This window comes from Bos javanicus, chromosome 12 (assembly GCF_032452875.1).
Source record: "Bos javanicus breed banteng chromosome 12, ARS-OSU_banteng_1.0, whole genome shotgun sequence".
NCBI classification, from domain to species: domain Eukaryota; kingdom Metazoa; phylum Chordata; class Mammalia; order Artiodactyla; family Bovidae; genus Bos; species Bos javanicus.
In genome coordinates, this window is record NC_083879.1 from 17,923,875 (window position 1) to 17,940,260 (window position 16,386).

The following is a 16,386-nucleotide window of genomic DNA, read 5'->3' on the forward strand; positions in this document are numbered from 1 at the left end:
AGGTATTAAATGGATACATGTCTGATATATGTATATACCTCTTTTTCATTGCCCTATTTATATCTTTATTTTTTTCCTCTTTTAAAATTGAATTTTAGTTGATTTACAATGTTGTGTTAGTTTCAGGTACACAGCAAAGTGATTCAGTTATTCATATATAGATTCTTTTCCAGATTCTTTTCCCTTATAGATATTGACTATAGTTCCCTGTGCTATACAGTAGGTCCTTGCTGATTATCTATTTTATATATAATAGTGGATATATGTTAATCCCAAACTCTTAATTTATTCCCCTCCCCCTCCCTTTCACCTTCGGTAACCCTACGCTTGTTTCCTATGTCTATGTCAGTTTCTCTTTTGTAAGTTAAGTTCATTCGTGACATATTTTAAACTCCACATGTAAGTGGTATCACATGGTATTTGTCTTTCTCTGACTTACGTCACTTAGTATGATGACCTCTAGGTCCATCCATGTTGCTACAAATGGCATTATTTCATTCTTTTTTATGGCTGAGTAGTATTCAATTGAATGTGTGTGTGTGTGTGTGTGTGTGTGTGTGTGTGTGTATACATACATACATATATATATGCATCGTCTTTACCCATTCGTGTGTTGATGGACATTTAGGTTGCTTCCATGTCTTGGCTATTGTAAATTTGCTCTATGAATACAGAGGTGCATTTATCTTTTCCAATTACAGTTTTCTGCAGATATATCCAAGAGTAGGACTGCTGAATCATATGGTAGTTCTATTTTTAGTTTTTTGAGGAACCTCCATACTGTTTTCCATAGTGATTTCACCAATTTACATTCCCACCAAAAAACGGTAGTACATTTCCCTTCTCTCCACACCTTCTTCATCATTTGTTATTTATAGACATTTTAGTGATGGCCATTCTGACTGGTGTGAGGTAATACCTCATTGTAGTTTTGCATTTCTCTAATAATTAGCGATGTTGAGCATTTTTTCATGTGCATGGTAGCCATCAATCTGTATGTTTTCTTTGGAGAAATGTCTATTTACATCTGCTGCCCTTAACTATCAGAGAAGGCAATGGCACCCCACTCCAGTACTCTTGCCTGGAAAACCCCATGGGCAGAGGAGCCTGGTGGGCTGCAGCCCATGGGGTCACGAAGAGTCAAACACGACTGAGCGACTTCACTTTCACTTTTCACTTTCATGCATTGGAGAAGGAAATGGCACCCCACTCCAGTGTTCTTGCCTGGAGGATCCCAGGGACGGGGGAGCCTGGTGGCTGCCGTCTCTGGGGTCGCACAGAGTCGGAAACGACTGAAGTGACTTAGCAGCAACAGCAGCCCTTAACTATCTTTGACGACAGAAATAGTGACTGTCTTGGCTGGATACTACACAACGCAAAGCACATCTAAATAAAAGTTTGGGGAATTCCCTGGTGGTCCAGTGGTTAGGACTTATAGTTTTCACTGCCAGGGCCCAAGTTCAATCCCTGGTCAGAGAACTAAGATCTTGCAAGCCACATAGCATGGCCATAAATAAATAAATAAGAGCTGATTTTAAAAATATGTATATAATCCTAGAATGTTGGGATAGGGGCTTGAATCTAGAAGTTACTATTTTACTTTCTGTCAGTAAGTTAACAATTATCAACCTGAATTCCAATGTTCTCTCTATAAATCTATCTGAGAATATTCAGCTGGTACCATATAAAATATACAAATTAAACATATCTAAAACCAAACAACAAATTTAGCTTCTCTCCTCTCCAGCAGAATAGTTAACAGAAGGTTTTAAAGTTAGACACCTTGAGTTCAGGTCCCACTCTGATGTTTACAACATGTGATCCTGAATAAGATTAATGTATCGAGCTTTTGTTTCTTCATCTATAAAAGTGGATATTATATCACGAAACTTATATTAAGTCAGGTAATAGTGGAAGGGGAAAAAAAGGCTTAGCATTGCATGCATAATAAATTACAAATGGTAGCAATTGCTAATATTATCACCATATTATTAATACTGTCATGACTTCCATAACCTCTTATTCACTAGAAAAACACTACAGATACAACTTAAATCAACTGTTCACTTTTATCTTTCATGGTCTATTTGATCAAGCTCCTACTGACTCTTATCCTTTCTCTCTATGTCCAAAAAGCTTTTCCTAATTCAGGCTCTCACTGCAAACAAGCATATTTTCAGAGAAAAGTTCTAACCTATTCATTCCCTTCACCTCACCTCACATCTAATTACTGAACTAGCCAGACTCCTACTATCCCTCAAGTCTATAGATTGAATTACCAGTTTACAGGAAGTATAGGAGCAAAGGAACATGTTAACGCATTACTGACCAGGGGATTTTTTGCAGAAACTAACGCCTGTGGCCAGCAATATGTTATGTAAGTTAATACTGAAACATTCCAGTGAATAGTGCTCAGGTAACAATGTATTAACACACCTCTGGTCAATAAATTGTTAAATGACACCCCACAGATAAAATCATTAAAATCCAGACTACAGGAGACACTACTAGCCCATCAGCCTGTTTTGTTTTCAACAAATGAACTTAAAAAGGGGGGTGGGGGATGGGCAAGGGGGAATCTATAAGGAGAAATTTAGTGATATATTAACCAATTGCAAGCATAGATTTATTTTGATCCTAAATCTAACAAAGATTATAGGCAAAATATATTTAAGAAAATCAGAGATGTTTCAACACTGACTCGATTTTTTTTCATAAAATATAAACATAATACCATTATCCCATCTGAAATAACAATAATTCCTTTATATCATCAATACTTTTATCTTTTATAGGTACATGATGGTATGTATGAAATGATATAGTGTCTGGGATTTGCTTCAAAATAATCATGGGCAATGGAAGGAAGTAGGTAAAAATTAGATGAGACAAGGTTGGGCATGAGTTGGTAACTGTTTAGGATGTTGGGATATGGGATATGATAGGTATATGGGATTCAATACTCCTAGTATTTAAGTGAAACACTAATTATTAGCAGTATTAGCTGTTCACTTTAGAATCTAAGTGCCTATAAACTTTCAGACACTGCAAATTTTTCCTTCGATCAACATAACCCGTTTACCATTTTAGCAGCTTCGTCCAAGTCATCACAAGCAAGGATTTTAAGTCCACTGTCCGCTATCAGTGCCTTAGCATCATCAACTCGTGTACCTGGAAATGATTTATGCAAATATAAAGGTGCTTTAAATACATACACAAAATCATTTAAAATGTTTGTCACAATATACCACAAATATAAAATTTCAACCAACTTCTGTCATTTAATACAAATGCTTCTAAACCAAAGAAAATATTGTAAAAACCTGGAGCCATCTTGTAAAATACTTTGCCTTATCACATTAATGGTAATTCAGACAAGTCAGAATTCAAGACAAAACATACCAAATAATGTATCAACTTATACCAAACAAAACTATCAACAATTTTGTCCCAATGTTAAGATTTTTTTTAACTCACATTTAAAAAATTCTCTATTATACACTCTCATTTTAAAAATATAGCTATTTAAAACTAAATTTAAATAAACCCCTTGGAATTATGAACTTTTAATAATGATCTTTTAAAAGTTTAAATAAAAGTCTAATTATGAACTTTTAACTTTTAGAGTTAGTCAAACAATTACAAGATACCTTTTACACTCACCTTGTAACCGTACCACAATAGGTATTTTAATTTCCAAATCCTTTACTGCCATGACTATACCCTGTGCAATAACGTCACACCGCATGATTCCTCCAAAAATGTTGACCAAAATAGATAGTACCTGTCAATAAAATGTTTTGGGAGATTAAAATTTTAAAGGAATGACTCTTTTTTCCTTCCTTCTCAGGAGCACACTCGTATCTGGGCCTTGTGTGTGTGCTCAGTCACTTCACTGGTGTCTGACTCTCTGCAACCCTAGGACGACAGCCCACCAGATCCTCCGTCCGTGGGATTCTCCTAACCGGAATACCGGAGTGGGCAGCCGTGCCCTCCTCCAGGGCATCTTCTCCACCTAGAGACTTAACCTGCGTCTCCTGTGTCTTCTGCATCACAGGCAGATTCTCTACCACTGAGCCACTGGGGAAGCCCTACCTGTGCCTTATAGAAGTTAACCCCACAGAAACATTTTCAGACCAAACAGCCATACTCTGCATGCAGCTCTCACCACTGAAGTCTGGCAGTCCACCACCCACCAAAATTTCCTTCCCCTCGTTGGGTAATTTCAACACCTAGTTCATAGTTTCTTCTCTCCTGTTCCATATTAACAAGGCCTCCCTCCCGATTCCGTTTACTTGCTTCCTATTAAGCAGAGCCATTACCCCAGGCCATGTGGTAAGACAACGTTATATGCAAGATCTCCAGCTTAGTCCTTACTATCGTTTCTTCATTCTTCCCCATCAACTCTACCACTTTCCACAAACACAAGGTCCCCCAAAGCACTCAACAAGTGTGACCACTCCTGAATACATGCCACATCCAAACCTCAGGGCTTATTTGGGTCAGCATTCTCTCATCATCACAGTCAGGCCATGCTGATTCTCCCAGTTTATCAGCCCTGTCTTCTGTTCTTCTATAGCACTACATTCATTAGCCTCAACACACTATAAAAGGCCTTGAAGGAAAAAACCATGTGTTCCAAAATCCAAGCCCAGTGTCCAATACAAAGGGACATATGTATACAGCTACTTCAATGCTATCCACATTGTCACCCCCGGCTCCTGGCCTGCTTCTAACTCCAACGCCCCAGCACAGGAACTTTTCACATGCTTTTCTCCATTCTTGCACACAGGCCTAAAAAGCCATGCTTAGAAATAGAATATGAACTCTAGTTCATATTATTGGGATTCCCTGGTGGCTCAGACAAGTAGTCAACAGTTAGGTAATTAAATAATGCTCTGCTTTTAGAGTTTTTGCCAAAGGAAACTATAGGAATATAGTTCCAATAAAATTTATTTTAAAAAGAATAATTATAAAACAAAAGAAACAAAAGCATATTTTGTATCTCATTTTAGTTTAATGCTTTTTATAAAGTTGAATATGGAAAATAAGTCCACAGACTCAAAGGGAAAGAGCAATAAAATAAAAAATTGTATTAAACAATTCTAGAATCTAACACCAAGAAAAAATACAGAGCACCATCAATAACAAATATTTATTAATGACCTATGTATGCTCAACAAGTAAAACTATGTATTCTACTAATTAATCAAGTTACTTCTTACCATTCAAATCTAAAACATAGGTTCTGCCCTTACCTTTTTATCTGAAGTGATAAGTTTAAACGCTTCTGTTACTTGATGGACTGTGGCACCACCACCAACATCAAGAAAGTTGGCTGGAGTCCCTCCATGGAGTTTTATTATATCCATTGTAGCCATAGCCAAACCAGCACCATTCACTATCAAGAGAGGAAAATGATTTGTGTAAGCGACAAACATAAAGAAAATAAGATTAACCAATCCAACTCTAACACAAGAACACGTGGTACCTAGACAGCCGATATTTCCGTCAAGGCCAATGTAGTTGAGATCTGCCTTAGCTGCATCTTTGTCCCTTTCATCTTCCTGGGTCCAGTCCTGCAGGTCAAAGATTTTCTTCTGACGATAAGCTGAATTAGAATCAAAATTGATCTTTGCATCCATACACAGCACTTTAAAGGAAAAAAAGAAAGCGATTTTAATTTCAAGATAGACCAAAAAAAAAACTATACAATAATCAAATGTTTTTTTTACTTTAGGGGAAAAACACATTTGGTTACTTACTGAAAGTATTTCAACTCATGTTCACAACTGATTCAAACTATCTCCTGAATAAGAATATGTGAGAATTTAAAACTGTCCCATTAAAGTTACTGCTTCTACATCTGTCCTAAGCAACAGATAAAGAAGAAAGAAAAACCTCAGAAGCGCATTTAATGTTCTTTTTAATTACCAAGAAAAAACAGTCCATGCTCTTAGCTAATTCCATTGCTTGGGTTCTGGGTCCCAACTCAAGGGCACTGTCACAGCAATTCTGCTTTTCCAGCACCATAAATTCCACTCCATTTTTCCATGGGCTAAATTAAACTGGCTTGCAAAAAAAGCTATCCTTTCCCCCACCTAATAAAAAGAAAGAAGAAACTCTTTTACCCGCTACCTCCTCGCTTACTCTCCTCTTCCTATACAGCACCATTCCCAGAAAAAGTTATCTGTTTAAACCTGGGGTCAGCAAACTATGGCCCGTGGGCTAACAAAGGGTTTTACATTTTTATGAATAAAAATGTTATCAAGAAGAAAAAAGAAAGGGTAAATGAAGGAGAAAAACAGCAGCAACTGAGACTATACATGGCCCACAAAGCCTGAAATACTTATTATCTGCCAATACCTGCGCTTAACTCACTGTACCAAGTTTCCCTCCTGCCATTCTCTTTTAAATTCACTCTCATCAGGCTTTTACCTGCAGCACTCTACCAAAACGGTCCTTACGAAAGCTAATTCTCTGACTTCATCTTTCAGTATTTTATCCCTTCCTTGCTCCAATCTAACTACAACATTCTCCTTACTCCTAAACAGACAGAGGTGAAAAGAACCAAGCAGTTTCAGCTGCTGCCCAAAACAAGAGACAAAGTTTGGAGTCAGCCAAGTTAACTAACAACAACAAAAGCCAACCATTCTTTCAGAGGAAGACAGAATTCAGCCTCCCAAAATGTCCATATAAAAATTCCTAGATCTCTTAAGAAACAGGAAAATGTAACAAATGGTAAAAAGGAAAAGCAGTCAAAAGAAACAAAACCCAAGATGACTAAAATTTTAAATTATCAGAGAACTGTGAAACAGCTTTTTTAAACATGTTTAAAACGACTTAAAGGAAAATATGTTCGTAATAAAGCACTAGGTAAGAAATATCAGCAGATAATAAAACTATGAAATGAAACATATTGAAAATCTAAACTGAAAAGTACAGTATATGAAATCACTGGTGAATGATAATATATATGTTTCTTAGACTGTAATGCTTCAGATCCCTTGTATTTTCATAATCACTTACAAATTTATAAATTGTGGCATATCTATATATGACAGGATTATAAACATTAAAGTAAATGTTTTAGAAGAATATTTCAGTAAACACAAAAAGTGCTCAAGATACATCCCCCCAAAAATCTGCATATAACTTTATATAGTTAGCCCTCCATATCTGTAGCTTTGCATCCACAGATTCAACCAACTACAGACTGTGTAATACTGTTGTACAGTTACTGGAAAAAAAGAAATCTGCATATAAGTGGACCCTCACAGTTCAAATGCAAGTTTTTCAATGATCAACTGTGTATCTATTTTTTAAAAATGAGGATTACATGGATTACGTTACTAAGGAACCAATCCTTAGTAGGCTTCCGAGGCATACAGACTCAAGATCAAGACAGGTTCACTTAGTTGAGGGTGATTCTCCAATAAAAACAACCTGGGGTGAAATACCTAGGAAGCACATTTCCTAGGCCTGAGCTCTGTAACAGTCAGTAGAACCAGCCACTGACAACTCTGCTAACTAAGCAAGGGTGTGTGTAATATCAGTAAAAAGAGCCCACACTCAATTCATAGTGTTCAAAAGAGGGAAAGCTTTTAAGAGATGTACATATTTGGTTTTTCACCCCTATAAATCACAAATGCCAAATTAATTGCCAAAATGACTGCTAAGTCACTTGAGTCATGTCCAACTCTGTGCGACCCCATAGACGGCAGCCCACCAGGCTCCCCCGTCCCCGGGATTCTCCAGGCAAGAACACTGGAGTGGGTTGCCATTTCCTTCTCCAATGCATGAAAGTGAAAAGTGAAAGTGAAGTCGCTCAGTCGTGTCCGACTCTAGCGACCCCACGGACTTCAGCCCACCAGGCTCCTCCGTCCATGGGACTTTCCAGGCAAGAGTGCTGGAGTGGGGTGCCGTTACTAGGCCAAAATTAATTTGCTGCTCAGAGATTTCTCTCAACTGATTTGAAGTCCACAAGTAAAATAATCACCGGCGTCCTGGTGAGACTAAAATCAATCCACTCTCCTTTATTCAGCTTTCACTGAGTTTCTGCCACGTGCTGTGCTGTGCTTAGTCACTTAGTCATGTCCACTCTGCAACCCCATGGACTGTAGCCCACTGGGTTCCTTTGTCCATGTGGATTTTCCAGGCATGAATACCAGAGTGGGTTGCCATGCCCTCCTTCAGGGAATCTTCCCAACCCAGGGACTGAACCCAGGTCTCTCCACATTACAGGCAGATTCTTTATTGTCTGAGCCACCAAGGAAGCCTGAGTTTCTGCCATGACCCTTCATAAAATGAAGTACATGGTTCTGAGAAATAACTGTGCCTGAGATCACTGTTCCTGGCAGTGGGAATGGCCTGGGTTTGGTGGTGTTGTTTTTTTTCCCCCAAATTTGGTAACAGAGGGTCAAAGCTGTGATAAACTTATATGTATTATTAACCTTTTGTACACCATTAGAATTGAGGCCCATAAGAGATCTGAAATTCAAATAATGCAACTTCTGAGACTACAGAGAATATTCCTACGAAAAAAAAAATCCAAACTGCCCTGGCTGAAAGAATTTAAACTGTATCTAGAATTCACAACCTCTTGTTCAATGAAAATAGTTAAGAAATTACTAAGAACATTAATTTCTTTGAATTTCTAACTCAGATAAAAGAATCTGACTTGGGACTTCAGTTCTCTAGGTCCTTTGGACTTTATCACATTTGTGTCTTTATGTCTCAGGTGTGTCTTTATGCAGTTTACTATTAAAGTATTTCAGAGAATTTTAATGCTATATAATCTAATCTCACCCATGAACTTCTGATACTCCAATAGATGACTGGACATAATCTGGAGTCAGAAACAGAAAAGAGTAAATTTCCAGAATTAAGCCTAACACCTTCTTAAAAGGCTGACACTGGTATACTGTTCTGACCCATTTTGGAAATTTCTGGAGGTAAAAATTCAAACTACCTATCGGTGTGCCCATAACATTCAAAGGAACAACGGCTGGGACTAGAATGACAGCCTCAAAAGCAGAACAAGACTATGCAAACAGATAGCTAATCTCTGTCCCTCAAAACTTCCACATCCACCCTGATAGATCACAGGCTTGATGGCTGAGCTCAGTGGGTAAAGAAAATACTGTGGAATGTTTGGGAGCAGCTGAGCAAATCCCCGACTCTGGATGTTTCCTTTCACATCCAAAGGGCTCACTTAGTGTAACATCTGTGTCCTCACTGTCTCTTTACTTACTTCTTCCCAGAGGAAGGGAAGTAAATTAACCATCTAGTTAATCTAGACATTGTAAAACCAGACATGCATAATTTAGCTCAAACTTTCTTCCTTTTGGGAGTAAGCTTCCCACAGGGAACAAGCATGTCCAACTGCTATTCCCAAGGCATAGCCTATCCCTGAAAGGACTGCCCTGTTAAAGCCTCATATGTGAATAGATTCATTAAGTCTGTCTAATTGTAATTTAGCTGTCAGATCCATTTTAATTAGAACTCAGGCAGGGAAGATGGGTAGTCACTGGAAGATCTCTCAGAAACCCCAACAATGGTATGACAAGCTATTTAAGCAATTCTATTCAAATACATATGTATATTTTAATATTACCCTATGTTTTCAGAGCATTACTAGGAAAGTAAGTGTACAGTCTACAAGCTTGCCTCTTAAAATTATTCAAACAATTAAACCAGTAAAAATTAACAGGTATACTTCAATTCTGTGCAGCAGATATGTTCCAAAAGAACTGTGCACAAAGGAAATAATTCCAAATTTAGTCATTCAAAATGTCCTTAAACTACTATTTTAAGGAATACGATGATAATTTCCCCAAATGTATATACTATCTTGTCATATGGTAACTTAGTACAAAAGGAGATAATATTTCCTATTTTTTAAATATTACTTTCAAAACTCAATATGTACCTCATAAATAAAACATATCAATTTGTAGATGTTTAGAACTACCCAGAGTACACTGATCTGAAGCCTCCATTCAAAATACATAAAAGAAGGTACTATGAGAAATGTAGATGCGTTGACAGAGCCTGAGCTTGAACTCATCTGTAAAATAAACCCTTCTCCTCTCCATTCCCACTGCCTCTATTGCCTTCTGTTTGGACTACTACTAAGCTTCTTAGCCTAAAAGACTGCTGTTGCTGTTTAGTTGAGAGGTCATGCAACCCCATGGATTTTAGCCTGTCAGGCTCCTCTGTCCATGTAATTTCCCAGGCAAGAATACTGGAGTGTATTGCCATTTCCTTCTCCAGGGGACCTTTCTGACCCAGGAATTGAACCTGGCCTCCTGGCTCAATGGTAAAAAATCTGCCTGCCAATGCAGAAGACTCAGGAGATGCGGGTTCAATCCCTTGGTCAAGAAGATCCCCTGGAGAAGGAAATGGCAACTCACTCCAGTATTCTTGCCTGGGAAATCCCATGGACAGGAGAGCCTGATGGGGGGCTACACAGTCCATGGGGTCACAAAGAATTGGACTGAGCACACAGCACACACATCCTCCCACATTGGTAGGCAGATTCTTTACCACTGAGCCACCAGGGAAGTCCCAGACTAAAAGATTACCCTAACAGCTAATCCCTTACTTCTCCAATACTGCTGATAGACTCATCTCTACCCAAAATATCCCCGTCATACAACTGTGTCATATCTAAGAGTACAAGTTCTGCAGTGGACTACCTGGATTCACAATCCAGCTCTACCATTAGCCATGTGTCCCTGGGTAAGTCACTTAAATCTCTTGATAACTCAGTTTCCTACCCTATAAAGTAAGGATAGCAATAGGACCTACCCTCACAGAACTGTAATAAACATCTAATGAACTACAGGGTTTATATTTGAAAAGCTCTTACAACAGTGCCTGGCACAAAGTATTTGCTATGTTTTTGTTTATAGAGGGAAATATTTTAAAAAAAGAAAAAACTTTACTGTAGGAAACCAAAGTATACATAAAATGTCTCTTTTGTACAGTCAAAATTCAAAACTATGTACTATGAAAGAAGAAACTGAAAACAAACCCAAACATGGGAGGGAGACAAGCTGAAACATAGTAGAGATACTTTTCAGACTAAGGAAAACAAATATAATGACAGAATTAAAATCAACAAATAAAGAACAAAATCAAAAGTCTCTGTACAGCAGCAATAAACAGTAAGAAAATACAATGGCAGAAAAAATCCTATTCAAAATAGCAACAAAAAATATATTTCTACAAATATATCTAAAAAGAAATATCTTCCAAAAGATGCCTTATTTTAAAAAATATAAATGGAAAAAAACTGTATTTCTAGTTGGAAAACCTGACTTCTAGAAATATGTCAATTTTCCCCCAACAATTTATAGGGATGATACAATTCCAATAAAATTCCAGCATGACTGGTTTTGAAACATGAAAAAAAGATTCTAAAGGTTGCCTAGCAATAGGAATTAGTAATGTGACATCCAAGTACCAAACGCAGGACTAAAGGCTTTAAGGAAGCTGAGGATTTCTAAACCACATCCAACTTTAGACTTCCACAGTGCATGTGCACACGCACCCATGGCAACTCTGGTGATTCCTTGGTGAGTGTTACTCGCTTTCATACCATTTTCACTGCATTTCTTAAAATTTGTCCTTGACCCACAACAGGTTAAGTAATGTCAATCTAAAAGAATAAATAGGTTAAGAACTGCCTCCCTTAAAAAAAAAAAAAAAGGAAAAAAGAAAGTTTTATACAGATTAATTCTCCTACACAAATTATTAAAATTTCACTTTTAGAATGTGTTTCAGCCCTCACTCTTTAAAAAATTTAATTAATTTTAGTTTTATAAACTACCTCTATAATCACAAGAGAATTTACTCCTTTGTCTTTACACTACCTTATAAATGACCACCTAAAAATTGATTTCTACAATAACAGAACTCATTAGAAGTACAAAAGTGAAAGAGTTCTACAAATGCTTAAGGAGATTAGAAATGCCCAAAGAAATGTGAAACAAAATCTAACAAATCACAGCAAAAGAAGCAATTAATGTGAAATACCAAGAAAAACTTAGGCTACAATAAAGCAGCTTATATTTTTAGAATATCTATACAGGGAAGGGATGATAATTCAAAATCTGACTTACCTTTTAAACACATATAAAAGGAAAGCTGTCAAAGTGATAAGCTAATCTTTTTTCCCTAATATTAAAAGGATTCCAGTATCAAAATGGACGGCGGAGCCTGGTAGGCTTCAGTCCATGGGGTCACTAAGAGTCGGACACGACTGAGCGACTTCACTTTCACTTTTCACTTTCATGCATTGGAGAAGGAAATGGCAACCCACTCCAGTGTTCCTGCCTGGAGAATCCCAGGGACAGGGGAGCCTGGTGGGCTTCCGTCTACGGGGTCGCACAGAGTCGGACACGACTGAAGTGACTTAGCAGCAGCAGCAGCAGTATCAAAATATACTCTTTGTACAAAAACAATCATGTCTCTAAAGTCTGAAACCTGGGGAGATTAAAATGGCTAATTTTCCCAAACTATAACTATCCACTACCGTGCTAAATACTCTAACAAAACACTCCCCAGCAGAACTTTTTCCAAGAATGAAATTGTTCTGTGTGTGTGCTAATGCACTAACCACATGGGGCTACAGAGCACCTGAAATGTAACTAGTGCAACTGAGAAATAGTTTAATCTTATACCATTTCAATTCATTTTAACTGCCACATGTGACTGTTAGCTGCCATACAGTACAGCTTTAATCCCTCTGTGTGTAAATATATAAAGTGTTCGTTTAATGTGTCTCTTTGTTCACATTCACTCTTTTCAAACGTTCACATTCACTCTTTTCATTATAAAACAAGTTTCTACATAGCAATGAGTTCACTTCCTTATGAGTTCAATTCCTCAGTGAAGCATATGATAGGGGCTAAACAGATAATCAATGTCTGATGAAAGAAGATACTTTACCAGCTCCATCTGAATCCTCTACCATTGGATTTATTTCTACCATGGTTGCATCATATTTCAGAAAAAGGTCATAAAGCTTGATCATGTTTTCTGCTGCAGAATCCACAATACTGGCTGGAAATCCCATCTTCTGTGCAAGCTGAAAGCAATATGTCTCTTTGTTACAAGAATGCTGCATAACATCCAATCAACATTACATTGTTGCAAATAAATAACCTTGTAGTTTATCATTTAAATAATAAGCATGAATCATTTATGATCAAATATTAATCATTATTATCAATAAATGGTTAAACAAAACTATGCAAAATCCTCACAAAGCAGGTAATATGCCCATTTTACAAAGAAAGAGATTCCGAGAGGTCAAATAAATTGCCATTCACCTCAATTTCTGTTCTCATGTTTATCCCATACCCTCCATACTGCCACTGAGTCTTATAGCCAACCTAAACTGAAAAAAGAGGCTAATATTTTATTAAAACTACATAGAAAAGGTAGACTACTAATCCCCCTGGTCTAAAAACAATGGCCAAAATACTAACCCTATTTTACCTTTTAGGTAATTTATGAAGAGTGTCTACATTCAGTAAAATGACTAGTAAAATGAGTATCATCCTATTCATTCAAAAATCTACTGCTGCTGCTGCTAAGTTGCGTCAGTCATGTCCGACTCTGTGTGTCCCCACAGACGGCAGCCCACCAGGCCCCCCCGTCCCTGGGATTCTCCAGGCAAGAACACTGAAGTGGGTTGCCATTTCCTTCTCCAATGCATGAAAGTGAAAAGTGAAAGTGAAGTCGCTCAGTCATGTTCAACTCTTCGCAACCCCATGGACTGCAGCCCACCAGGCTCCTCCATCCATGGGATTTTCTAGGCAAGAGTACTGAGCACCTAATAAATGCTAGATTCAAAAGATACCTTAAACTTAAACTTCCCTGGTACGTCGGCTAGTAAAGAATCCACCTGCAATATGGGAGACCTGGGTTCAATCCCTGAATTGGGAAGATCCCCTGGAGAAGGGAAAGATTACCCACTCCAGTATTATGGCCTGGAGAATTCCATGGACTATATATAGTCCATGGGGTCACAAAGAGTCAGACATGACTGAGCGACTTTCACTTTCAAGCTTCCAATCTAGTAGAAGAGTTCACAGTCTTGAGCAAAGATTTCTTGCTAAATATACCTGAAGAGCTTTTTAAAAAATACATACACCAAGGTCTCAACCCAGAGGCTATGGTTCACAAGTTCTATAGGTGATCAAAAATCTACAATTTTTTAAAGTTTTATAAGCAATTTTGAACCTACAGAAGAAGCTACATGTATGGAAGTTACATGTCTCTTTTTTTAATCCTAACTGCCACAGCTGCTCAGGAACCCTCTGGAGGAGTTTTCTCCTGTTTTCCAATTGTTATCTAATACTACAATACATTTAACTTTAACAATAGAAAATATTAAATTCTTTGAAAGTGAATGTGATTTCTGTAAGAATTCAAATGCAAACAATTAAATACAAATAAAGTGGATGATCTAATTGAGAAATGCCATTTGGGGTTAAGACATTTCAAAAAAAAGAATAAGAAGAATTAAAAGTACCATTTCATTTAGAAATTTTTCAGAAGTCACAATCTACTGTTTTAAATTTAAACATCTGAGAATTGCAAAAGAATTCTGATCAGCCCAGTATGACATCAGTTTGTCTCGCATTATACTGAGTAGTATTTCCGTTCATCCATCACTCAAAAAGCTACAGACTTAGTACATTCTTCCTTCAAATATTGTTGTAAATCAAGTGTTTTCTCTCTCATCTAAATTCAAGACTCTAGTTACCACTCTCATATAACTATCTAATGAGTCAAATCTCTGTCCCCTTTAAACATTTATACCACTCACTTGCCTAAATGACTTGCTTCACGCTTTATCAGGGAGGTCTCTGTATCAGTCAAAATTCCTGCTCTACTGTACTTCAATACCATTAGCTTCGTTTGACAGTTTCCTGATAAGAGATGTTAATTTCATTCAAACTTTAATACTCAAACTTCTTTTTAAGATGGGTCACTTATTTTTTATATATAAACAATTTAATAGCAATATTACAAACATTACCAAGCAACTCTCACACACCATAATTAACTTCATACTTAAGTTTTTGTCTTGGAGAGCTCTTTTTGAGGGGGGAATGTAATGAGAGGCAGAGGCACACAAGAAGGATGGTACAGAAAACTAGTGAAATTGCAGGCAAAATGTACTGTGCATGTGAAAACACTGAGATAAAGCCCACAGCTTTAATCAGCATCTTTAAAGCACCCGTAAGACCCCCAAAATAAAATCACTGATCTATCATACGGGTATATGAGACAGTGTCACTACCATTCCATACAGTGTTTAGGAAATAAAGGGGGGACAGGAACACATTAAATGCCACCATGCAGATGTAAAATCCAGAGTATGAAAAACAAAGTATCACTCCAGATTCTTCAACAAATGAAAGAAAATGGATGAAGAAAGTGAAGAAAAGGAAGCCTATAAGCTATTAACAGAAGGAGACCTATGAGACCTATTAACCAACTGCAATGAAGGAACTTATGTGGATCCCAACTCAAACAGATTCTAAAAGAAAAAAAAACATGAGACAACTAGGGAACGGGAATGACTGGGTAAGTGAAGATACTGATTTTACTAGGTATGGCTATGGTACGTATAGTGGCTCTTTTAAAAGAATCCTTATCTTTTAAAAATACATATTAAAATATTTATGGAGGATATGAAGTAAAATGCTGTACATACTTCTAAAAAGTTTCCATTTCAAACAAGATTTAACATACCTGACACTCAAAAAAAATGTTTTCAGAAGTTTTATCAAGCACTTCACTTACATAAAGTTAATTCTCTTTAAGTGTTGCAATAATCCAATTAAAAGCTAGAAATGTTTCAAAACACAACATACCCGGACAGCTTGTTCCTTTTTGATGCCTTCTACGATATCGATAGGCTCTTTAACTATGGCCTCGGGAGTCTCAGCAGCAACATCTTCAATGTTGACACCACCGTGAGAACTTCCTATTAATACAGGACCCTAGCAGGAAGGGAAACAGAAAAAACATCTAGATTTTATTTTGGACCCATCAATAAAATCTTAAAATCTATTCATGCATACTATTAAACTTATACATCTGTCACTTCCCACTATTTTTAAACCCCCTTGAGAATTTGTCCTTGCATCTCCTACAGTGTTCTTCTAAACATTCAACTGAAATAATGGAAAAGGAGGAGGAAGACACTGTCTTACCAGTGAGGGGAAAAGGATTAAAAATATACACAAAATGTATACCAAACAATATAAATATACACGTATATGTGAAATATAACCTCTACATTTCTCACAAGAACTGAAGGTTCATTAAAGTATTGTTTAAAGAACATTTAAAAAAATA

General features: G+C 37.1%; 1 protein-coding gene across 1 annotated transcript in view; it reads right to left on the minus strand.

Annotated features, from left to right (window-relative positions):
- SUCLA2 (succinate-CoA ligase ADP-forming subunit beta) overlaps nucleotides 1-16,386 on the minus strand; it is a 44,777-nt gene that overhangs the window by 1,427 nt on the left and 26,964 nt on the right. The window contains exons 5-10 of the mRNA XM_061434594.1: nucleotides 15,900-16,028; nucleotides 12,958-13,096; nucleotides 5,492-5,653; nucleotides 5,259-5,401; nucleotides 3,664-3,784; nucleotides 3,083-3,171 (exon numbers count right to left, since the gene is read on the minus strand). Of these exons, the coding sequence (XP_061290578.1) occupies nucleotides 3,083-3,171; nucleotides 3,664-3,784; nucleotides 5,259-5,401; nucleotides 5,492-5,653; nucleotides 12,958-13,096; nucleotides 15,900-16,028 (783 nt within the window). The remainder of the gene's footprint in view (nucleotides 1-3,082; nucleotides 3,172-3,663; nucleotides 3,785-5,258; nucleotides 5,402-5,491; nucleotides 5,654-12,957; nucleotides 13,097-15,899; nucleotides 16,029-16,386) is intronic.